The 25,899-nt window shown below is 39.8% G+C and overlaps 2 protein-coding genes across 2 annotated transcripts in view; one reads left to right on the top strand and one right to left on the bottom strand.

Moving 5' to 3' along the window:
* Positions 1 to 7,970: 7,970 nt before the first annotated feature.
* On the bottom strand, positions 7,971 to 10,781 carry LOC106938672 (zinc finger protein 628-like). The gene is made up of 2 exons (XM_015020805.1): positions 10,470 to 10,781; positions 7,971 to 8,999 (listed from the first exon to the last, which is right to left on the bottom strand). Exons 1-2 carry the CDS (start codon positions 10,648 to 10,650, stop codon positions 8,086 to 8,088), a joined length of 1,095 nt encoding a protein of 364 aa, XP_014876291.1. The 5' UTR covers positions 10,651 to 10,781; the 3' UTR covers positions 7,971 to 8,085.
* Positions 10,782 to 12,994: 2,213 nt separating this feature from the next.
* Positions 12,995 to 25,899, top strand: part of adss2 (adenylosuccinate synthase 2) — a 26,473-nt gene continuing 13,568 nt past the window's right edge. The window contains exons 1-5 of the mRNA XM_015020807.1: positions 12,995 to 13,328; positions 22,985 to 23,087; positions 24,403 to 24,471; positions 24,543 to 24,593; positions 24,752 to 24,818. Of these exons, the coding sequence (XP_014876293.1) occupies positions 13,143 to 13,328; positions 22,985 to 23,087; positions 24,403 to 24,471; positions 24,543 to 24,593; positions 24,752 to 24,818 (476 nt within the window). The 5' untranslated portion in view covers positions 12,995 to 13,142. The remainder of the gene's footprint in view (positions 13,329 to 22,984; positions 23,088 to 24,402; positions 24,472 to 24,542; positions 24,594 to 24,751; positions 24,819 to 25,899) is intronic.

The raw sequence follows: 25,899 nt of genomic DNA, 5'->3' as shown, positions 1-25,899 counted from the left end.
GGCGCCCTTAGCTTTTTGTTATCTGTTTTTGCCTTCTAGGATAGTGTTTATCTGACTATCTACAGAATATCTTGTTCCTGAATGAAGCCACTGAGTGGAACTGTTGATCCCATGACCACTGTGTTCTCCCTTCATTTAACTTTCGTATAGAAAGCAGTCCTGGCCCTGCTTCTTTCTGTATTTAACAGTGTCGAAAACTAACTCCCAATAAAACAACTTTGAGCGTCACGGCTTCCTCTAAGCCCTATGAGTGACTTCAAAAGTCATCGCACTCCACTGGCAACTGCATAAAGCCCACTGAGGAAGGAGCTGCTTAAAACAGCGTGCAGCAAGCGACAACGTGCGGTCAAGGATTTACATGGTGCAGGAGTAGTTTTTAGCTCAGTGGGGTCTATTCTCGGAGCTCTTTCATGTTATCTGCTGCGGCGGAGCTGTGTGCAAGGGTCTACATTCTCACACTGACACCTGCTGTGGAGGTTCAAATGCAACTGTGTTCAAGTCCCAACCTCTGCTGCAGTGGTTCAGGAGTCTTCTTTCAACTTCCTGTGCAGCTGTCATAACATGTACATCAATGCAGGGGATAATATTAACATGGAAAATGAAAGAAAGATGGATAAATGGAAAGATAGATGTCATTTTCCCCTTTTGAATGCAGTGCAAACTCCATAATTGAAACTATACGCAGCGCTTAAATTTAGCATTATTGAATCAAAATCTATAAATTATTATCCAATTTCAGTGTCACCAGCCCTTTACACAGCAATATCTTTTTTATGTTGCTTGCCTGGACCTCTGCCTAACACAGGGGGGTTTATTTCACACTGCTTAGACATGCAAATAATTAATAGAAAACTCTTGGTTACAACTACAATAACTTTTTCCCCCCTCTTGGCGCCCTCCCAGCCCTGCCGCCCAGGGCAGAGAGCCCCTGTCAAAAAGACCCACCGCTTTACACCTGACGTCACTGCTCATCCCCCGTACACCGATGCGCCAGTTGTGTCCCATTTGACCTTGTCAGCGTTTTTCGCTCCACCTACTACCGCACACAGGCTTATTTAAACTAAACATTAGCATTTGTGGATTTGCGGGCCAAGAATCACCACTTTGCTGGGATCCCACCCCACGCACTCCCACACCCTCCACTCACTCTGGGACTCTATTTGGACGCCTGAGTCAGCAGTCTGCAGCACATTACGCTGGTCGTCGCATGAGAAACGCAACACATACTTACCCTCATGAAGATGCCGTCACATGCGGTCGCCAGCTCCTCCGTCTCCCCCTCGATCAGCTGCAGAAACTCAGCGCTCCGTTGTCACTCAGCTGGCACACATACGGGCTGCAGGGGGCGGCAGGGGGGCGAGTTCTGACTGGCCCAGATTCCGACAAAAATAATAAGAAGAAAAGGAGAAAGAGAGAGAGAGAGAGAGAGAAAAAAGCACGGGGATTATATCTACTGTAACCAAGCCGAGCAGGTGGTGGTGAAATAACGTCACAAGGTTTTTTTTTCTCTCTCTCTCTTTCTTTCTTTGCTTCCAAAGAAAGTCACTCCGCTCAGTCTGAAATCCCAATCCGGTTAAAAGGGGAACACTGGCCACTCTTTCGAGCATTGATTTCATTGATCAGCTGTCAAGAACTAAAGCACTCAGAGAGAGGGCCCCCAGTCTGTCCCCGATAAAACAGCTGACGCGCGAAGCTCTGAAACAGCAGCTTTTCTGCTAAATTTAAGATAAAGGGATGACGTCAGGTTGGGTAGCAGGCACAACTGCAATGCAATTAAAAAAAATAACAATGAGGAGTGTTTGTTATGTTGCTCTTTTAAACGTGTGTTGCGCTACATCTGTGATAACAGTTGAATCTCATCACATTGACAGAATGAGGGCTAATCAATTTAGCAGTTTTTACTCTCCCTAAAGTGCTCAGAGACCTAAAGTCAAGCAGAAATAGCATTCCTCTTATCTAATGACGTGCATAAGAGAATGTTGTCAGTTTTGTTGTCCCTGTAAATGTAACAGATCAGATATCTTTACTCTAGAAACTTCCCACATATGTTCATGAATTCATTAGAAAGGCCTGGAGATTTACCGATATGTTGCATTGGTTAGATGAGTCCAATACTAAACTTTTTGGTGAAAAAGCTATGCATGGAGCAAGGTGAAGCACGGTGGTGGCAGCATCATTGCTGTGGGGATGTTTTCTTCAGCCGGAGCTTGGAAGATGGATGGAGATCTCCTGTTAGAAGCATCAGCATGACAACAACCGTAAACAGTCAACCGGAGCACCAGCGGTTTTGGATCAACGCACACACATATGTTAGAACGGCCTAGTTAAAGGCCTGGACTGAAATCCAATGGAGAGTCTGCGGCTAATTGATCTTCAGATATGCTCTCCATCCAATCTGACCAAGCTTGAGCAAAAGGGGAATGGGCTAAAACTGCAGTGCCTCCAGATGTGTAAAAGTTGGTTGGTGGAGACATTTCCCAGAAGGAAGTTCAGAGTTCAGGGTTCAGGGTCGGAGGTTAGTGCAAATGTTTTGATTTTATTTTTCATGTGGTTATTGTACCACATTAAAAGGACAGTTAGATACTTTGAGGTTTGTGGGTGTAGCGTGACGAACTACCACTGCAAAGCACTGTGAGCACTAATGCATTTTTTATGGCCAATAATTATATAAAGCATATGATGTTTGCCATTTTTATTGGATTTTGTAACATAAACCCATGGAAAAATAGAGATTTCACAGAAAATACTTTGAGGCTGTTCATTGTGGCTCTTGGTCGTCTATATTTTGCGACCCTGCAAAATATAGATCTGTGCATCTGTGCCAGATGCACAGATCTGGCATCTACGTGATGCCAGATCTGTGCCACCGTTCAATAACACTTTGTGTTTAATAGCCTTGCACCATGAAGGGTGCGGCGTGTGATTTATGCATGACTGGGTCTGCGGCAGGAGGCAAATAATCAAAGTTTTTTAGCAAAACAAACTGCCTTCAAGTCTGCACGTTGGGTTGCATTAATCAGATGTCAGGGTGGAAAACAAAAGCAGAACTCTCCATCCCTGTTTGCGCACCAGCGCCTCCCTCATTCACTCCCACTTTGAAACAGATGTGTGAAAACAGCAACATTTACGGTTGCTCAACTCCGTTGTGTGTTTGTCTCCTGCGTCCACCAGATGTTTGTTGTCCTCCTCCACACGTAAAAAAAAAAAAAAAAAAAAACCCTGAGAAAGATACTGATAAGAAGCAGAACCTCATCTCTCACCATCCCCATCAGCATTCCACCTCGGATGCTCCGGATTCCCCTGGTCCGGTCCAGAGACAGCACCGGGTGGGTTGGTGAATACCTCAGCGACCCGGTTATGCAACCGGAGGGATTGTGGAATTCCTGAAGTCGGCCGAGTTCCAGCTGCATTCCCTGTGGGTGCAAAGTGTCACTTTTCACACGTCCCACGCACACGAGCGCACAAAGAAAAGCTGCCAACCCAAATCTTTCCTCCCCGCCTGATGTGTTTAACACACTGTCTGACCCACATAAAGAAAATCCCTTCAATGAGTTTCACATAGTTTAAGTCACAGCAGATTAACCTCTTGACCCGTTTTTGTCCCAAAAGGTAGAGATTTTGTCAAACAGGCGTGATGAAAGTAATAACAAATAACGGTCGGGCATGACGTGACTGAACCAGATGTAAACAAATCATCTGATTAGGTCTGAGTGGCTCCTCTGTATGACAAAGTACCATGTGGGAAACTGTTCCCCAGAAATAAGGCTGGTTTCCTGGTGATTCTGTGTCTACAGGGGAGCTTGCGTAACCAGATTAGGGTCGGTTAGTTTTAGGCCTGAGGGTCATAGAGGGCCTGCAGGCTTTTAAGCTGCCTTTTTGAAAAATCTGTCTGGCCTGAAGCAGTTTGCCAAACTCTTAAGTTCCTAATTCAAATGTTTGAGATGCTGAAATCACCTGGAAGCAACGCAACTTGTTTCCATGACCGAAATCACAAACGGGTGTTCAAGATCTGATTACTGTTGAGATTTAGTGGAAAAATGTATTAGCAGGAAACATAAGACATTTAGAATCAGGAATAAGTGATTGAAGCTCAGATACTGCGATTGCAGCTTCAGTAATTAATTATTTGAGCCACAATAAGTTGTGGCTCAAATAACATGTTTTTTACATGTTGTTTTTTTACAACAACGTGTAAAAAAAATATGTTAACTAAAAACAGCAACTTTTATTAAAAGTAAATCTTAGGTTGTCAATATTAGAATATAACGCTTATGCTGACGGATCTAAAAACAAAAAAGGCCTACAATGCCCCCTAGTGGTTATGTTCACACATCAGAAAAGAAACAAGAAATTAACTTTTGAATGTAGCCAATATTTTCAAGAATTGACATGTAACTTGTTCTATTTGTCTACTCTAATTGCCTTTATTTTGTAAAATGATGCAAAGTAAGTTTTTTTTTTTTTTTTAAAAAGGCATCATACTTTTTTCTAAGAAAGAGGAAGAAACGTATTTAACTGAGAAAGTTAACCAAAGTATTTTCTTTTTTTCTTTCTATTTTTAAATAAATGATACAAAGATTTAAATACAATTCACAGTATTTATAGCAAATAGTCACTTTATACAGTCATGCCTGAAAGATATTGGCTCCATACAATAGAGAATAAAAGTCATTCTCCATCAATTACAAACAGCGCCGGTTACATTTGTGTTGGTAGAAGCACAAATGTCCTGAACTGTCTTACACCAAAGACTGAGCATGAAAGAGAATTAAACCCAACCATAGTTATTGTTTTAGTATAATGAAGAAAACATGTGGCATTAGTTACACACAGAAAATGTACATTTTAACACTATTTGGGGCTTATGATGGTATAAAAATATAATAAATAAGCTATTTGCTTGCTTATATTCTGTATTGTTCAATGGACTGAGAGACTGCTATGATTTGTTTCCCCTCCATGTACGGGAAGCACTGTACTGCCATAATTCACCAAATAAAACTCAGCAGATTGTATGGAGTCATTACTTATGTCATTCACACCCCTGACCAGCAGTGGGCGACAGCAAATCACTTGTGTTGAGTTGTTGACTTCACAGCAGTCCCTCATGGCCAGGGCATGCATGTTGTGACAGAGGAGAGAAAGAACTCCCTTCTACCAGGAGCAAACCAACAGCAGAACCAGAACCGGGCTCAGTACCAGCAGCTATCTGGCTGAGAGAAGACAGAGCAGAGACACAACAACAGGTCAACTGATCAGGAGAACTTTCATGGAAATGAAAAGGAGAGGAAGAACGGTTAGGTGACGGCAGCATCATGTCAGAAAGCAACCACAGCTAATCAACGCTGAACCAGGTTTAGCTTCTGTGAAGAGAAAAATAACTCAGAAAACAAAAAGCTTAGTTTCTAACTAAATGTTTTAGTTAGAAAAGTTAGAAAAAAAAACTGTTTAGTTAGAAACACCAGAGCGCCATCTTCTGGCCTCTCTCCAGATCAGTTCAGTTAAGAGCAGGGAACTGTTTCTGGCTTTGTTTTTTCCCCTCCGTGGGCTGCCACCTTATCGTGGTTGGAGGGCTTTGAGTGTCCCAGTGATCCTAGGAGCCATCGGAGGCTTCCTGCCTCTATTTGGGTCGGGTCTGCAGGGGCAAACGGGTCCTAGGTGAGGGATCAGACCAAAAAGGGTGCGTTCACACTGCAGCCTGAAGTGACTCAATTCCAATTTTTTTTTTGACTTAATGCGACCTGTATCCGATCTTTTCATGGCAGTGTGAACAGCACAGGTCGGATTCTTTTTCGAATGTGACCCACATCCGATACGTATCCGATTCAAATGCGACCTAACTTCCAGGTCGCTTTCATCCGAACTGAACGTCACTGTTTCTCAACAGATCTCACTATTCTGTGTCCTGATAAGCGCAAGTGGGAAGAAAAACAACAACCATGACGGATTATATGAGGATTAAGTTGTTAATATGCTGCGCCGGCCGGATAACAACTTCAAATATGTAAGCTAAGCTCCACCGTTAGCCTCCATGTTTACTTCCGCAAACACTGAGCACTTCTTCTTTTTATGGCAGTTGGCAGAACACTGAGAACGCTGACGCTATTGCGCCCTCTACTGCGCAAGCGGGACACTTTCAGGTCGTTTGCCCGTTCACACTGCAGAACGCATACAGGTCGCATTTACTGGCAGTGTGGACGGCCCCGGCAAAAAAATCGGAATTGAGTCACTTCAGGCTGCAGTGTGAACGCACCCCAAAAAAGCAGCCCAAAGATCGCTTAGAAATATAAACACAGAATGTTCCTACTTAGAGATGGCGATGTAGACAGGGTTCCTGCTAACAACCAAGTCAGAGAATCTCCCAGTGTTTTATCAGCCTGGTGGGTGATTAATGATTTTCTAAGAACATTTTATTGTTTCTCCAAAAACAGCTTTTCTGCAACAAATAAAAACCTCACCAAAAAAATATTTTACTGGCATAAATATTTAATATAATATTTATCATAATATTTATTTTATTTTATTTTTTTATTACCGGTATGTATCATATAATCTGCTTGCTTTTATGTCAAGGTGACCTTGGGTGTCCAGAAAGGCACCTACAAATAAAATGCATTATCATTATTATTATTATTATTATTATTACTAAAGAGCATAAGTGCTCTTTATAAAGAACATAAATATATTTATAAAACACAATATATTTGCGCTATATTGAATGACCCTATTTTAATCGCATGAACCTTTTCAGTTCCTTGTCAATTCTTGGACAAGGAACTGAAGTATTATAAAATACAATATGCTAAAATATAATATGCCTGTGGGTTTTGCAACTGCTTTCAAAATCTGTAGCAATATTTTTTTTTTCTGGGGTGAAAAGCTGAAGCTGCACCAGAATACAGCTACTCTGCAAAACTGCTTGTTGGAGTAAAAAAAAAAAAAACTCAAACAAAATCAAACCTCAACATTCAGGGACAATTAAAAACAGTTTATTTTTGGTGTTCCTCAAAATCGTACCAGAAAACAGGACATAACAGAAGTAAAAAGACAACACAGGAAACCCAAAGTCAAACTGCTGAATGTTAAAGTTGCTAAATACAACAAACCTTAACTTTAGAGCCAGTGCACAACAAAAAGTTACTGTGGAAAGTGGGCAATTATTTCTATTTAAAGATTTTTTTCCTTTTCTCCCTCTTTATTTTTGAAATCACTTTTACATGTTTCAGATCATCAAACTTTTGAATTAAAAGCAAAGATAACCTCATTAAAAACAAAATACAGTTTTCAAATGATTTGATTTATTAGGGGGAAAATATGTATTCAAAGCAACCCGGCCTTCTGTGATTGTGTGTTGAAATAAGAGATTAGTTCATTGCTGTGATCGCTCTGATTGTCCAAATCCTCGACCTCGTTCTCTCTTACCAGCATGGATGTGTGTACATTGAGTGTTTTTTTTTTTTAATAAACTATATCATTACACTAAAAGGGAAGATTGTTTGTTTATAAAATATCTTTCAAGTTGCTGAGATTTTTTTATTTTCATTTTGTGTGTTTTAAGATATTCCAAGATGTCCTTTTGTGAAATGTTACAATTGTTGAAGACAGTTGATTTGAATTTTGTATTTTGATTTTGTTTGTATCTCAAAGCATTTCATTTAGCCTCTTTTGTAATGTTTGTAAAAGTATAATTTTATTGAACCCCATGAAGAATAGTCTCCACTGTGATAAATACTAACAGGGACCCTTAAATAAACAATTAAAACTCTTTAAATAAGAACAAAAATAAGGTCTCTTTGTTTTGCTAAGGACTTTTCATATCATCCGGGATTATTAATGTAACTAGCTATTCTGATGACATAAAAGGAATTTCAGAAACTTTGTATCTGAACTGAAATAATTAAGATAAATTAAATACATCATTAACTTTATACATACATATATATATATATATATATATATATATATATATATATATATATATATAAAATCAGCAAATATAAATATCTTTATAACTGTAAAAAAAAATTAAATTGTCACCAAGTTGCTTCTTCTATAAAGTTATTCTCTTCATATAAAGCACGCCTGTCACTTTTTCTGAGCGTGGGTGCCCAGGTGGGATTTGAGGTGGCCGCTCTGCAGGAAGCCCCTCCCACAGACGTCACACCTGTACGGTCTCTCTCCTGTGTGGCTCCTCATGTGCTTCTTCAGGTGGCCGCTGTGGGTGAAGCTCTTGCAGCACAGCGAGCAGCAGAAGGGCTTCTCGCCCGTGTGGATCCTCATGTGGATCTTCAGGTCGCCCTTGCGTCGGCACTCCTTGCCGCAGACGTGGCAGCGGTGCAGCTTCAGGCCCGCGTGGCCCGCCATGTGCTCCTTCAGCGAGGTCGTGCTCCTGAACAGCTTCCCGCACAGGGGGCAGCACTTGGAGTTCTCGTGGGACCGGCGGTGCACTTCGAGGCTCTCGGCGGACTCGAAGGTCCCGCCGCACACGGCGCACAGGACGCCGACGTCCCTGGAGTGGGCTTGGAAGGCGTGGTTCATCAGGAGGTGGCTGGAGGGGAAGCAGTCGCCGCACAGAGAGCACCGGTAGTCGGCTCCGGGTGAGTTCAGGTGGGATGAATCCGAGTCTCTAGGCGAGACGAAGCTAGGCTGGCCCTGTTCCATTAGGTCAGGTGGAAAAACGGCCACGGTGTCGTCTTGTGGAGGAGGCTTGACCTCGGCCGGCTTCACTTCCTGGGGCTCCTGAAACTCGTCGGGTTCTGAGTTTTGAGTCCAACGATGCCTGGGTGGTTTTGCGTCTTCCTGCTCAAGCTCCTCCCCGACAGAAGCCTGAGGAAGATTTAAGGCATCTTCATCGACGCCAGGCTGGTGTCGCTCGTCCTGATTGGCAGCCCAGAGCTCGTCGTGGTCTTCCTCCTTAATGTGGTGAAGCTCCGGAATCCACTGGGTTCCCTCACGGAGCCGGGACTCGCGAGGAGTTTGGTCTTGGGTCTGAGGAACGTCTGAAAGACAAAATGAACCTTTTAGTTTTTAAGTCCTTGATTTACACTCAACGCAGTCATACTTCTTGAAAATATCAACCAGAAAACAAGAAAATGTGGCAGCATATTCATATCCGTTGAGGTGTTTGTTCATTTCCTTCAACAATCCAAACCTCTAAGATTTACTTCTCCCAACCTAAATATAAATATTACATTTTTCTGGTACAAAATATGAAACAGTTAAATCCCAACATTGGGATTATCTCTTCTTTTTAATTCCATAGTTTAACACAACCCGGATCAATGGTTCAGCAGTAACTATAAATCCCAGCTTCCTACACATATTTCATGTCAAAATCCGCATCATTACAAACTCAGATTTCCAGAGTCCATTTTAGTCAACTTTATAAATGTAAGTAATAACTTTCACAATAAACATATCACTGGTGCACATCCATGGACAGAGAAATGAATGGACTGATGGCGGTTTATAGGGAATCCATGGCTCAATAATGTTGAGAAGTTGTTTTTCATTCAAAGTTTTGGGTTTGATTCGTCTTGCCACGTGTTGAGCAACGCATTTATCACCAGGTTGCCAACTGATCTGGGCAGCTAGATGGATGCATAAAACCTTTAAAGGTTTTATGCATCCATAAGCAATGGGAAATTGACTCGAGCCTGGAATTACAAAAACCTCTGTTTTTTCTTTTGTTTTGATCCAAGCATGGAAAATACCTCAACCAAATTCCACAGATTCCGACCTGCACAAAACCCCTACAGATAAAAGGGGCGAACCAGTATTTGAAAATAAAACGTCAGAGGAGATATAAAGAAAAAGAAAGAGTAACTTCAGTCCCAGAGGTCAACCAAAACACTTTCTCACCCAGCAGGAAACCCGTGGATGGTCTACCAGCTGATGTGAAACAGGAAGCTTCACCTGAGGTACAGGTAAGAGTCCCAACAGCGATGGAAATTATCAAGATCTGTGATCGATCAGCTCTTCAATACTTTCTTCCTGTGTCATTCCATTGTGTCACATATATCTTAATGTAAAGACACTTACCTAATAATGAAAGTATTTATATATTTCTTATTTAAAACTAAACACATTAGAAAATAACTCTAAAATCTCATCGCTGTAGCCAGTTTATTTCCACAGCTACACAGAGAGACATGCATCTACTGCTACTGCTAAGATATGGTAGAATTGTCCTGGATAATGATACATATAATATTTTAAACTTTATGAGTTAAAGAGGCAGTGTTGTAGTATTTTTTGGGGTTTTATAAATGGAGTGAAGGGCTGGAATGATAACAGTAAAAGCCTACAATAATGCAATAAGCAACATTTTGATGCAGAAGCTGGAAGTAGTGACATGCTGAGATACCAGGAGAACCGTGCTGGTTCTTCTGCTTTGTCGGATCTGGACAGTGGTGCTGTTCGTGTTTTGGACCCAGTCCGCCCCGTGGGGTCAGCAGCGGTGAACACACCTGTCCTCTGACTCTGCAGCTCCAGCAGCAAAGCTTGCAGCCGATCGATCTCCTGCTTGGAGTTGGACGCTTCTTCTTCGTATTTGGCGATCGCTCCTTCGAAAACCTCCAGGATTTCTCCGAGCACCGCCGTGAGCCGCTCGTTCACGAAGGCCCTGAGCAGCAGCGGAGACATTTTCATAAAGGTGTTTGTTAAATAAATAAATTAATTAATTAAAAAACAACCTAAATGACCCCGTGTGGAGGTTAATAATAAAGCTGCTAGGGAGGGGAGGAAGGGGGTCTTTTCTTCGTTGATGTTTGACCCGAGCGGCTTGCATCTACAGCGTGTCGCTATCGCCCTCTGCTGGATAAAATAGAAATTGACACAGTTCCCTACCAAGACGCTTTGAGTGAACATATTCGACCATAGACAGCACATTTTTGTTTTTTGCTGACATATGATTTATACAATTTATCTAGCCTTCTGATCATTGGTTATAGCTCACCTGTTTTCATTTTCAACCCAAATATCTCAACAAATTACACATTTAATGGCATATCATCAGATATTTATCGGTTTATCTATTTTGCATTCATGTGAATTTTATATATTTTAATTTCTATATATCATAGTACTGATATCCCCTGAACTTTTTCTATTCTTGTAACATTACAAATAGTGTATTTTTCAAGGTTTTTATTGATAGACTTAAAGAAAGTAGTGCACAGGTGTGGAATTGAGTGGAAAATGAAACATTAGTTTATTTTTATTACTAACATCTTAAAAATGTGGAATACATTTTTATTTAAAGCTATATAGTCCATACAGACCAACAGTTGGTACTCAAAAACCACATTTGCTTTAATAACTCCCATCTCTATGCCAGCTTTGCACTTCTAAAATTGTCTAAAATTCACGCAAAATAGCTATGCAATCACATCTTTTATGTTAGTTTTATAATTATCATTATTTTGTTTAAAAAAAAAAACTAAGCTGTTTTTACTTTGACAGTAGGGTAGTTTTTCTGGTTAAAAATGAAAAAATCAAAGCAGAAAATGAAACCCATGTGTTCAAAAGAAAAACAATTCTCACACTCTGGTTTCCTTTGATGCAAACCATTTGGTGGGAACGCAAGATCCCTGGAGTCTGCATGTTCTGACAGGGGCACATCCTTCTGACTCCCTTCACTCAGCGAGGTCACAGTGGAAATGTGACATTAGTTTGCTAATGCAGAGCTAAGTCGTGACCCCACTGCTCACCGCTTCCTCTCGTCTCCCCAGTAGACCATCCGTCCCATGCTGAGCTAAAGGAGATGAGAGGACAGGCGTGATGTGATCCGTACAGCGTGATCTCCATCTGCAGCAGGAAATGATAGATAGATAGATAGATAGATAGATAGATAGATAGATAGATAGATAGATAGATAGATAGATAGATAGATAGATAGATAGATAGATAGATATTAAAAATTTCTGTATTATTAAAATTGATGTTAAATATATATACACCTTTTATTTCCACTAGAGGGAGACAGATTGCCAGACTGGCAGAAAAAAAACAGAGCAGAAGCCCTGCAAAAGAAAAAAATCTGCTAAGTTATTTTAGCTAAATTTATTAAGATTGTTCAGATCTAAACACCAGTATGGAAACTTACTGGGGACTACAAGGACGGAGACAACATTCTTAAATGTGATCTGTGTTTCATTTTTCCACTTTAGCAAAGCAGCAATGAATGTAACAAACCATAATGACACTGTCATTTCCTTTGTAGCTAAATAAATGCAACCGTGTCTTTGTTTTATATTTATGACATTGTGTAGCTTTTAATAGAACTCAACAACTATGAACTTCTTTAACTTTTTTATGTGCGGTTCTCACATCTAGTTCTGTTTCATCTGATAGTTGTTTGCTAAGATTCACATTCACTCAATTGGTTTATCTGAGTCTATTTTAATTCACATACACAGGACAAACAGGAAGGTTTGGAATTAATCATGAAATTATATATTAAATTTATGTGAGAATTAGAAATATTGGCACATAACCAATAGAGATCCATAAATAGTTGCAAATATCACAAAGAAACACAAAAGAAAACAAAGACTTTGTGATCAATTGTGAATATTGAAAATGGGTTTAAACTTATATCCTAAAAGTGTTACTAACACATATGGTTAATCATAGAAGAAAGACTTTGATCACAGTGTTTGTTCCTCCATTTGTGGTTTAATTTTAACTGAAGGGTGACAGATGCTGCTTCTGTTCTTATTTTTACATCACTTCTTCCTGAGCATGAACACACCTCCACAAGTTAAAGTGTCACCTGAAATTGTAGAAGAGCTGTAGAACAGATGACTTCACTTCACTTGGTTCACTTAACGTGTTTTTTTTTTTTTTTTGTTTTTTTTTTTTTTTTATTTTTTTATTGTTTTATTTTTAGACAAGCAGGTTCTTGGTTATTTTAAAATAGCAACCAAAAGGTGTTTATTTGTAGCTCTCCGTTTACATTTCAGGATTTTAAATTTTGGAATTCGAGCAGTCGCGCATGTGCAGAGAGCGTTGCTCCGCAGCTCCTAACGTCGCTGTGGGGAGAGAGCTCCCTCTAGCTTCTCTGTCTTTGGGGCGACAGAAGCAGCAGGCAGCTGCTCGGTACAACACAGTCTCTCAGCCGGGGGAGAAACCCAGCAGAAATGTCTGAAAGTGGGAGTCGGGAATCCGTCGAGGCCTCGGACGGCAACAGCAGCCAGCGGACACTACCGAGACCGCCCGTTGGCAACCGAGTGACTGTGGTGCTCGGGGCTCAGTGGGGTGACGAGGGGAAAGGGAAAGTTGTGGATCTCCTGGCTCAAGACGCGGACATGGTGTGCAGATGTCAGGTAGGTGAGCCCTCGGGCTACAAAGCGCCAGCTGTTACCGTGTAAATGCCCCCGCAGGTAACCGTTGGTCGCTAGCTAAACGGTGCTTCTTTCCCTCACGTCGGAGTCACGCTGCTTTCATGTCACCTCGTTTAATTAGGGGAAGCCAAGCGGAAATAAAAACCCTTCCTTGACAGCTTCCGACTTCCAGTGTGGGAGTTTCTGACAATTTCTCCCGCTCAGTGATGAGAGGAGTTCGGCTACACATTTATACGTCAGGTGTTTTCTCAGGGTTAGCATTAAGCATAAAGCTAAGCACTATGAGAATCAGAACGATATGTTGACGTTTTCTTCAGTTTTGCAGAAATTTCTTGAACGCAGCGTTGGTTTTAACAGTCTAAGCAATATCAGACAGACTTGCTCTGTTTTTGCTAAAGTCACCTTGAATTCTTGCTAGCTGCTTAGCTCTTTAAATACCTGCAATGTAGATGTAATATAGTTAATGATAGTTATTGGTAAATATAGCAGCCACAAGGTTCAACTCTTCAGTCTGTTTTATGTTTTAGCTACAATGAACACTTAGTTGTTTAGTTAACTAAAGGACTGTTTTTGTTGCCAGAGCAACACCTTCTTCTGAGACTCCCAATACGTTCAGATTATAGTGGATTATTATTATACATGATTACTATTCAAAAGTCTTTAGTGTTTTAGAAATAGAGATATATTTTGCTAAGAAAGATAACCCTGACATTTTTAAATTACAGAAGAACATAAGCAATTCTAAAAGTTATGAAGTTAATTGAATAGTTTATTGATTAATTCCACTTTTCATTTGCAACAGCTTTTCAGTGCCAAAAAAGTTTCAAGCCTGAATACTAGGTCAAGCTAACATTATCAGGTGAAAACAACTAAAAGTATGATTTAAAAACAATGCAAGGCTACAGAATTTGACAGCAAATGTGCTATGTTCTAGTAGCAAATAAAAAAAAAATCCTTACAATTTTGCTTACATTATAGCAACAGTATGTGTGTAACTTTAAATTTTTTTTTTTACATAAAATTATCACAATGTCATAACAGTATAAAATAAGAGATAATGTGTGAAAACATATTAAAAAAATCTCGGCCTTCTCCCTAGACCTGCTGTCATCTGAACACATCTCTGACAGAAACAACCGATCAGAGCCAGGAGGAGTGTCTTAACGCTGTCAATCATACTAGTGGACTCACCCTTCACACACATACTCTTTGCCATGCTACAGCTTGTTTACCACAATAGAGGATGCCATGAATGCTCAAGCCATTTGACATTGCCACAGATGATGACAGATAAACGGTTTTCTTGTAACAATAAGTTGTTTTTCCGCTATTACCACATTTAGCAGCAGGAACATCAGGTTGATTAACAGTTCAAAGACACTCCTCGTGACTCTGATTAGTTATTTTTGGCTGGTAGTGGTGCATTTTTTTTCAGACACCAATAGTGGCACTGAGGAGGAGGTGGAGGAGAGCAATCTTGTCACAGATTATCTGTCTCATGTTATATTGTCACAACATGGTGATAGTTTTAACAAGTATGTAAAAAATAATATATATACATTTGTAAACGCTACATCCTTCAACTTTTATGAGATCAGACTTAATGATTTGGTTTGTTCTAAAAATCACACATGGTTTTATTTATTCTTTTTGAAAGGTTTTATTGGCTCTAGTGACCTTTATTTGAGAGTGGTCAGACATGGGGAAGACACGCATTAAAGGTCATCAAGCTGGGACTAGAACCTGTGACGGCCCCATACATGGGTTGTGCTGTACCCATGCACACCGATTTTATTTACTCTTGACAGCATTGATTCAACATGCTGTCATTCAATATTTTGGTCCATACTGACTTGATGGTATCACACTGTTGCTGCAGATTTGTTGACTGCACAACCATAAAGCAGATCTCTCTTTCTATCACACTCCAAAGGTTTAGTATTGGATTGAGATCTGGTGACTGTGGAGGCTGATGAAGTTCAGTAAACTCATGCCGTGTTCAAGAAAACAGTCCCAAAGTAATTTTAGCTTTTGACGTGGCACAATGTCCTCCTTGAAATACTCATCTGACGATGGGAACACCTTGGCCAAAAAGAGATGGATTCATTGATGTTAGCAATAATTCTCAGATTGACTGGCATCTGCACAATGTCCAGTTGTTAGTGAATCGCCCAAAGTGGACCAAGAATATCCCCCCTGACTCTACTCTATTACCACTACCCTGAAGTATCTCTATGGAGCTATAATGTCTTATTTTGGTGAACTTGTAAAGTAGGATTCTCTCAGCTGACATGGGTGGCACTCAGTTTGATGTTTAAAGGTTTAAAGGCTTGTCTGTTTAAAGGTTAAACATGTTGAGGCTTCAATTATCACATCCTGTTTACCTCGGTTGCAGTGAATGATTGATTTAATCCCACGTTTCTACCATCTTGATACAGTTTAGTTTCTTTGATGTTTGTCTTCATAGTTGCCAGTCAGTGGATTATCTTGTTTTGACCATTCTCTGTAACTCTGAGATGATGATCGTTGGTGGAAGTTTCAGTAGAGCACCAATTAAAATGCCATGTCCCAAAGTTATTTAATTAAATCCTCATATTTCCCCATTCTTATGTATTTATTTATTACACTGCAGGAAGTCGTCTTCATCCCATGTATGACTGGAATCGTCGAGTTCAGGTTTAACCTGCCTTTTTGGAGTAATGACACAAAACCATGTCTTAAATTTGCCTTTAAGTATGTATCCGTTCGTATGTATTTATACACAAGATATTTACAGTATGCAGTTTAGTTTCTTGTAAGCCTGTGCGTCTTATGCTAACGATGCAGGTAAGTGTCTGTGCATTTCTGCAGAATGCAAAATATCAGTATCACAAAGTACTGGAATATATGACAGACTATTATGTTTCCAAGTGCCATACATAGACAGTCTTTAGGCCAAAATATTTGACCAATCAGATTCACCCACACTTCCCTGAAGGCCCAGGCTTGAATTAGAGACAGAGCCTGAGATGCTGTAGGATAGCTGGAGTCACAACCGTCTTGATTTCAGAAGGCATTAGAAGTCGCATTGGTGTTTATCATATTCAACAAGGGTATTGTGTAATGCATGTTTTTAAAATGGCAGACAGACCAGTGTAAGCCGGTATGAATAATGATTGCAAAAATAAGGTCCAGAGCGGTGAACAAGTGACTATGGAAAATAATACTGTCATGCATCGTTTTCTGATGGCTGTTTTTCGTTTGCAATAAGCTCTTAAAGCCATTGCTGTCTTATCAGCAGTAACAGATAATGTGCTAGTAATTCACACACACACACACACACACACACACACACACACACACACACACACACGAACAAACTATGAGAATGAAAGAGCAGTGTGGGCAAACACAATGCCCACATGCTGTATGAACCCCAACTTGTATATAATTACGTTAAAACTGTTCCTGATGTCCAACTTTATCTGATCACCCTGATGGTTTTCCACTGAAGTGCCTGATTTTTGTTTTGTTTGACATTATAAACACTCAAAAATGATCTCATATGATTCGGTAATGGCAAATTTGAGTCAGATATCGGGGGTGTTGTGATAAACAGCCGTATTGTTTTGGACTGACGGGAAATGGCTGCGGCGCAAATTAAGCCAACTCATTACCAACTTGTGTGTTAAGTGTTCATGTCTCTAGCTTGGAGCCATAAATTGGCGTCAGATCTGGCTTTTCCATGTAAATCAGGTGAGACCCTGACATACTAGGAGCTTTTTGCCTTGGACTGTTTCGACTCCCAGCTCTCTACCTATGATTGGGATGATTGTTTTCTTTGATCTTCAGAAAAAAAGACTAGATGGGATCGTTGGTGAAAGCAACAGAGGTGGGATGAGGTAAAATGTATGAAAAAGCTTTTTTTCTGTTAGTGGCATAGAGCCATATATTTAATCAGAATAGAAGCCTGCATTCTGGCTGTCCTGTTGCAGACTATACAATGTATTCAGACCACTTGTAACGTCCTGTATTGATCTATTTTCCAGGTCATAAAAAAGCAACATAGATTCTTGTCTAGCCAATCTGGGAATGTAGAGATTTCTTTGGGGCTTCTGAATCTCTCAGCTAAAATGCTCTTTTTATTAGTTTTGGTTTATTAGCTTTTATTTCTCTCCTGCTTAGGAAGTCTTGTTCCAAGTCACTCAGCCTAATCATTTAATGTTATTATTAGCAAAGATTGTTCTATAGCCAAACTTTTAAGCTCAACACCATCTCCCTCAGCCTGCTGGGGATAACGGTGGTGTTTATCTTTGGAGTGCTCCGAATATCTGCCGTGTTCAGAGAGCTATTAGTTTACTCTGTTGATAACAAGTTGACATTACAAGTTCTTCTTCTAAGTGTCTTTCCACAGACTGTCTTTCCAAGAACGTAGCTGGACATAAAATGAGAAAACAGGTTTTGGCTTCCTGCGTCGCTTCCTTTCCATGCCTTGTTGGATGTGTACGTTTAAAATGGGGGGCGAGGGGGTTCACTGACACGTGAGTATGCTGTGGTGAGCTGAAAGAGATGGTATCGATCTTTTTATAAAATCGACTCTGCAAGCAGTTTTTTTTTCTTGGTGTTTGTTACAGCATAGGCCTCTGAGAGTAAGGGCGGCAAGTAGACGAGAGAAAATGCGTGAGACTGTATTGTTATTTCAAAAAATATAATTGCATAGCAATTAGTACATCAGGTTCCCTTCCTGCTCACGCCCTCATTTCTTCTGCTTCCATGGATCAGGTTTTTGTGTGTTAGTCAGACAAATGAAGCACACTAATGCGTCTTGTTGCCTTGGAGTCTGGTGTTTGAGTGTGAAAACACCAAGGCGACTCTCTGCGAGAACACAAGACCGAGGTGTGAAGAAGGAACCGTTGCTCTGTTGACCCTTGACGTTGAGTAAACAAAGGCTAACATTCTCTATATGTCAAACCTGAAATACGTACGCGTCCCCCAAAGCACAACTAAGGTATTTTCTTCTTATGGTTGTTAATTAACTTGCGTTATCAAGATATTTAATCAATTTTGATTCTCCACCATTTAAGAGGTCAAAAGTATTTTGGCTAACCATACAAATAAAACTTTTGTGACATGTCCTTTTGTGACATTCCTAATTTTTTATTATAGCTGCTTCCATAGGGCACCATGTTTTCCAGACTATAAGTCACACTTTTTCTTATAGTTTGGTGGGTCCTGAGACTTATATTCAGGTACAACTTGTACATGCTTTTTTTCTCTTCATGTTTAATATTTATTCATGCTGATGGACATGGACCAAGGATTAAACATTACCATCTGTAGCCATGAGGAAAACTAATCACAGGCTAAAAGCTAGAGCTGGAGGAAGAAGTCCACTGTTGGTAAATAAAGAACATGCTTCTGATGTTCTGACGATCTGTGCTACCTCATTGGTTTTCCTACCGTAGCGCATCTAGATAGCTATCTCTATCTGTCAGTGCTACCCGGATTTGGAGACTGCTGATGACTTGCCCGACATATTTGAGTTAATTAGAGGCTCACCTGTGGAAAGTATTTCAAGGACACTCCTGGAACACACTGCTCTCTTGTTTGACACGCTCAGGAAGAAGACGGGTTGTGTGTCCTAGAGACGGATGTATTTTGGCCCAAAATGTGTAGACTGACCCCAAAATTTAGCAAAAGAGCTTATGAAGATGTTGGCTGAATATGGTGACACTGAAATGTGTCCTGTACCGACATGGATTGATAGGCCACTCAGTGAGGAGGAAGCAATTTCTCCAAAAGAAACACATAAGTGACAGATTGCAGTTTGCAAATGCACACAGGGACAAAGACCTTCATTTTTGGAGACATGTCCTATGTCTGATGAAACTGGAGGAGTGGGGGGGCTGCTGCAGGAGGAACTGGTGCACTTCATGAAATAGATAGAATTACGAGGAAAGAACTTTATGTGGAAATACTGAAGCACCATCTAGAAATCACCCAGGAAGATGAAGCCTTTTTTCATTATTGTTTTAACATTTTTGTAAAAAGAAATTGGGAAACCATGCCACTTTTTTCCCTCCATGATGCACTTGCCCACTTTGTTTCACTATGTTACATAAAAAACCCTTGCAGACTACCTTGAAGTTTGTGGTTGTAATATTACACAATGTGACAAAGGGACATGAATACTTGAATACTTCCGCAAAGACCAGAATACATTACAAATATGTGTGTGATCATAACGGGTTGAGTTAATGCTACAGCTGAACTGTATGGCTTGTTGCAGAAGCAAAAGTTCCTGTTCTGTCTTTTACTTTGACACTGTGTGAGCGTACCATCAAAACGCACTTCATGCTCGTAAAACATGAACATATTTGTTGCCCCACCCAGCTTCAGTCTCAGTTGTGAAAGAATCCTTTCACAAGAATCCTTTGAACAAGGATTCTTGGAAGAATTTTTTTCAAGAATGTTCATTTGTAATGAACATTATTTATGTTCATTACAAATGTTATGTCTTGCTTATGACAGTGTCATGTCAGTCGTATGCACACCCCTTCATACGAAGTGGTCCTAAGTTCTTTCATGAAGTGTCATTCGGTTGTGAAAGAATTCTTTCAAGGAATAATTCTTTCACAACTGAAAGAGGTTTTTCAAGAATTATGCCAGCCTTATACTCACCCCTTCAAATAAAGTGCTACCAAGAATTCTTTCCCATGAAAGCGTTCTCTCTTTAAACAAAGAAAGACATTTTACATTGTCTTTATCAGAGTGTTAGGTTGACATTAATAACCGTCCACAAGTGCAACAATGTGACTGAATTTATCAGAAGTAAGGGGAGTGTAAGATCAAACCATTTTAAAGCAAATGGGAGTAGTTTGAAATTGAGCTTTACCACACTTATTTTCTAGCAAACAGTTCAAATCCCTGTCTGATGGATGTAGGCATATGAGGTAAAATCCGGAAGATTTTTCAATTGAATAGGGCAAACAATAATAAACTTTTACACCTTAAACAGACGGCTTCAGTTCCTCAAGCTTTCGAAGATTGGGAGGATGACTTGAAGAAATATATCAGATGTTGCACATTGACAAGGTCGGTTATGGTTTGTTGAGAAACCCAGGAAGAGCCTTAATGCCACACAACACTGAACTTTAGCAATAGGAAAAATACTGAAGTGAAAGTTTGTTCATGTTTTGAGGCACCAGAGCGATCTTATACCCATACCTCAGTGGAACGTATAAATATACATTTATGTAATTGATCTCGTGTTTCTAAGCCTTTACATTTATGTATTTTGAAAGTTTTATGTGGCAATTTACCTCTGCTGGCTAAAATGTCCAGGTAGATGTAGTGATAGTCAGAGGAAATGAACTCCAGGGACAGAGAAGAATACGTTTAGTGGTCGTTTCAGTAAAAATTGTTAAGAACTGTGACCACCCTGTTTCACTTTGAGTCGATGTTCAAACCACACTTGATTATAGTGACACCCACAAACAGCACAACAAGTTTCATACCTTCCTGGGAAATGTTTTCAAAGTGTTGAGTTATTTCATCATATTTTTCTCAGTCATATCCAGGATAGTGATTTCTTTATAGTACCAGTTTTTAAACTGTGCTTTTTTGTTGTTGTTATTTTTTTAATATGAACCCTATCATACCATGATATGATTAAAATTTTTCTGTACTGCCTCTCCAGCTCTGCAGAGCAGCAGGTGTCGGACCACTAACAGTTCAGTTTGTTATGACTGGAATGAGGTTCTGGTCACGGGACCCTATGAAGCAGAGCACAGTTCTTTGGCTCTGTTGGGGAGGGATGTGTCGTAAAAGTGCTTTCTAAAAAGGAGAGGCATCTCTTCCCAATCATGTGTTGCCCTCTACACCTACAGGGTACTGTGCTGGCCAAGAATAACTCTGTGGTAAAAGCACATGCTAGCTTTGATTTATGTTTACAGACTGGAGAAAGGGGAGCAAATCCTGGTCCAGGGATGAATTAGAGACAAAAGAGACAGAGAGAAAAATGGATCTGTAGTTAAATTTGGCTTAGGTCTTTTTCGTTTTGTACTTTCACCAGCTGTTTCTAATGTTTTCTTATTATAACTGTCATAATCTAACTTCTGGTGAAGTTTATAAATAAAATCATAATCCTAAAGCTTCTTTTTGTATTTACTTAGGTTATTCTTTCCTCTTAAAATTAGTTTGATTTAAACATTTCAGTGTGACAAGTTTTCCAGTGCTTTACACTACAGCCACATTCACCCATTCACACTCTCACATTTGCACACCGACACACAGATCGGTTGGTGATGTGGGGTTACGTGCCTGGCCCACATTGGCATGTGACAGGAGGAAGCTGGAATCAAACCTACAATTATTGAAGAAAACTACTCCACAGCCACCCCACAAATGCAAAATCTGTTAGGGGTAAATTCTTATTTGCTGCACTGTATCTATAATTGTTTTGAGGAAACATTTGGATAATTGCATGTTGTAAATTGTATAGCTGAGTGTTGATATATGTCCAAAATAACGTAGAATTTCTGATTCTCAGTGTCAATTCACAGGCTTTTTGATATTTTTGATTTTGATACCTTAAGAGTAAAATAGAGTAAGCACCCTCTACATTTGGAAGTACCTGTAGTTTTTATTAAATGTCCATTTTTTATTTTATTTATTTATTTATTTTTGAGTTTTTAGAGTAAGACAAGTATAAGAAGCTAATGTTAGCTAATCGTGACAGTTTGTGTTATTTGTGACTGGAAATATTTCAGAAGATTTGAGCTCCTTTTGAGTGAAGGAAAGGTCTTTCAGCCATTCGACTTGTAGCATGCAGCAACAGGTGAAGGGAGTTGTATTACTGATGGTCTGTGCTACTTGTAGCCAGATTATAATTTAATTAGTTGTGGCATTTTTTTATCAAACTCCTAGAGTAATCCAAGTGTTTAGTTTCATAGATTGGTGATAATATCCTCACCTCTAAGCTGTCAGATGTCCCGCTCTGTGATGTAACCATGTAAAAAGCTCAGTGTTAATGAGCTAAGTGATGGCGTTTCAGTAATTATGGGTTCAGACTGCACTAACATGCATCGATCAATAAACTGATTTTCTATTCGGTGACTTTGGGTAGTGGGACAAGGACAGCAGCACGGCCATTAAATGCTGCTAACGGTGTAACTGATCTCTCCCTCTGTGCAAACATGACAGCCAAAACCTTGATATTCAGGTTTGTCATTTCTTACAGCTGGTGGTGAAGACCGTTGGAGAACCAAATATTCTTCCTCCAGCTACAGTTTCCTTGATCTGAAAGTCAATAATCCTCAGCAGTTGAGCTGTGAGGTTTAGACATTCATTTGATCATGCCAATAGGAACACCAGGTCCTGCCCGAACATGTAGGATTGGTTTTGGGTGTGCACCATTTTTATCTTTTCAGACAATAAACAACATACCAACAATCCCACTGAACCTGTGTTATATCTGAAAGATCCTGTGGGCCCAACAGTACAAACAGAAAGTGTGCTGCTTGCTGCTACTCGTCAAATGATTCAGCCTGAATGTTTCTTTAAAAAAAAAAAAAAAACACACACACACAAAATGTCCAGCAGGCCTCTGTATTTCTGTTGCTTCTCCTCATCATCGGCTTTCTGCTGCTTCTCTGCAGGGCGGCAACAACGCCGGACACACAGTGGTGGTGGACTCTGTGGAGTACGACTTTCACCTCCTACCCAGCGGCATCATCAACCCCAAAGTCACCGCCTTCATTGGTGTGTAAGAGCAGCACACTCTCTTCCCCTCTCTCTCTCTTTTTTTTTTTAAATCCAAACTACGTGCACATATTCAGGCGCACTAATAAGGGCGTCCTTCATTATTTTTTTTTTAGAGCAAATTGACTAAGATATTACCTTTTGATGTGAAAAATCCATTTTAATGACTGCTACAGAGACTGTGAGCAGCTTGACTCGGCGCCAAGCTGTGGGCTGCATCACATCCACTCAACTGCACTAACTTCATTAGCTAATGGAGTCCCAACTCTTCCTTTAAGGCTCCCAAACGCTCCACACATCTGAGCTTCAACATGCAGCTTAATCGCGTCTCCTTCTCTACTTCTTCTGGGTCCGTGACACTTTAGTGCTTCTGTGTTTAAGGAGAGTTTCTTGTAGTGTTTCAGTTTGTCTCGTTTCCACATTTACTTTTGACACATCCATATTTTCTACCTTTGTTCTTTATTGGTGAAGGGAGGGATTTTATTGTATCGTTTATCATTTATCGTGATAATTTTCCTAAGTAAAAAATTAGATTTATTATTGTCATGGTGCATTCTAAATAATAATGTTTAAAATCACCCAAAACCATTCGTATTGTGGAGATTGTGAGTTTCAGGATTGTCTCCACTGTTTGTTCAGTGAGAGTATCATTACACATCAATTAATTTAAATATATGATTAAATGCACTTACTGTGGGCAATTTGGCAGTACAAATTTTTCTTCTTTATGTGGAAAGGAGTAATAAATAGTTCTTATCGTCACTTTTATTGTTATTATATTAGTACTACAAAATATTGTGTCAAAACTTTAAGTCCACCCAACTCTTGTATTTAAAGCCTCATTAGTCAACATCTTCTAAAAGGTGTTTTTAGACTAAATCTTAAATTCAATGAAATTCCATCACCTTTATCTTTATATGTTAATAACCCGGGATTACTCTAAGGTCTTCCTGTAACTTTCTAACTTGTTGCCGTTGGGGTGCATTTTGGACAAGAATGTGGTCGACCATGTGCAGTTTGTTTGGACATGTGGTAGTGATGCTCTGTGGGATTGTGGAGTATTTATCTGAAACAAGGAAGCAACGATGTGGTCATTTTTTTTTTTCACAATGTCAAAATGTGTAAATTTTGAATATTATCAATGAGTATCAATATAGGCTGAGACTTCCACACTGGTACATTCTTAACAATACTAAACATTATTCAGGTAATCAAATGTATAATTCCCTGGATCATCCTTACATCGGTTATCTATTTGTTACAAAGTTATCAGAAACTGTGAATATAACCATCGTCTCATCGGTGGCTGTTTCAGGAAATGGTGTTGTGATCCACCTTCCAGGCCTGTTTGAAGAGGCTGAGAAAAACCAGGGCAAGGGGAAAGGTGAGTGAAATACATATTTTTACACCCACATTAGACCCCGAGAGATTAAAGGTATTCCTCTGTATGTTTAGGCCTGACGGACTGGGACAAAAGACTGATCATCTCAGACAGAGCACACATAGGTAAGCCCTGCCAGCTCTGCCTCTTTGCTGTTTTTCTGGGGTGGGGGGGAAGGGAATGTGTGTGTGAACGCTGGAATGTGTGCATATTGGTGGATGTGTGAGTCCTGCTTTCTCTGAGGTGTGTGAGAGTGTGTGTCCCCTCTCTCCCTCCTCCGCAGTGTTTGACTTCCACCAAGCTGTCGATGGCGTTCAGGAACAGCAGAGGCAAGAGCAAGCAGGCAAGAAGTAAGAAACCTGTTGCTTAGAAAGATGGTTGTAGCACACACACACACACACACACACCAGCTCGTCCAAACATATCCGTACGTATGGACAATGTAAACAAGCATGGAAGGCAACGTCATGTAGGATTTTATTTTTAGTTTTAACGTACATAAAACTAAAAGTTGGTGTGGCTTGGTCTGAGATTATCACCAGTCTAAAGAATAGATATAATTTACACATAAATTTACAACTAAAATGTAGAACATGATTATGTTTTATTTCACACAAAAAACTACAATTATTCCTGTTGCTGCTAAAATCTGGACATATTGATTAATGTTCTAATAGCTTTATCTGTAACATTTTGATATCTCACACATACATTTAAGCAAAAATATAAAATAAACTTTCACCATATTTAGTAGTGGTACTATCCAAGTAATTGTTGTGCTGAATAGTTACTTTGTTTGCTTTTCAGCTCTTTAGATACTCATCCTGGGTTAGCCAGCAGCTTTTAATTGATTGGGCTCTAAGCTCATGTAGCCAGCATGCAGTCTAGTTCAGGCTTGCCACCTGTTGTTTTAAATAAATGCTACATTAATAAGATTATTGTGGCGGTCTTTTGGTTTCCACACCGCCACGGTTTGTGTTTTAGAAATATTTCCAAACAGTGAGATTAAGGTTAGTTGCGTTCTTTCAGAAACAAGGTTTCCCCCAGAAAACTTGCTAAGCCCGGTGGTACTAGGGCAGTCATTTATCCAGCAGCCTGTCATGATTTTTAGTTAAATAAAGTTGACAGGACATATGAAAATATCACTTGATAATTATGTATTATTGAAAGCTTGGAAGATTAATACCTGAATATCAACTATAAAGTCTTAAAAAATGCAAACATTTTGAAAATATTTAAGTAAATAAGCAGTGCTAACCTGGTGGCCCGTCAGGCTTATAAAACACTGGGGGGAACCCTACAGAAAGTTGACTGGCAGTGCAGACTGATAGCTTGAGAAGTTCTTGGTTCCTGGGCGGACCCCTGGATTCATAAACCCCACCATTCTCAATCATTTCTGCTATATGCATCAGTATCTCTAGAGACTTAAAC

This window comes from Poecilia latipinna, unplaced genomic scaffold, assembly GCF_001443285.1.
Source record: "Poecilia latipinna isolate Pla-1442-1.1 unplaced genomic scaffold, P_latipinna-1.0 Scaffold2663, whole genome shotgun sequence".
NCBI classification, from domain to species: domain Eukaryota; kingdom Metazoa; phylum Chordata; class Actinopteri; order Cyprinodontiformes; family Poeciliidae; genus Poecilia; species Poecilia latipinna.
Note: the sequence above shows the minus strand (reverse complement) of the source record. Positions and strands in the feature narration are given on the sequence as shown.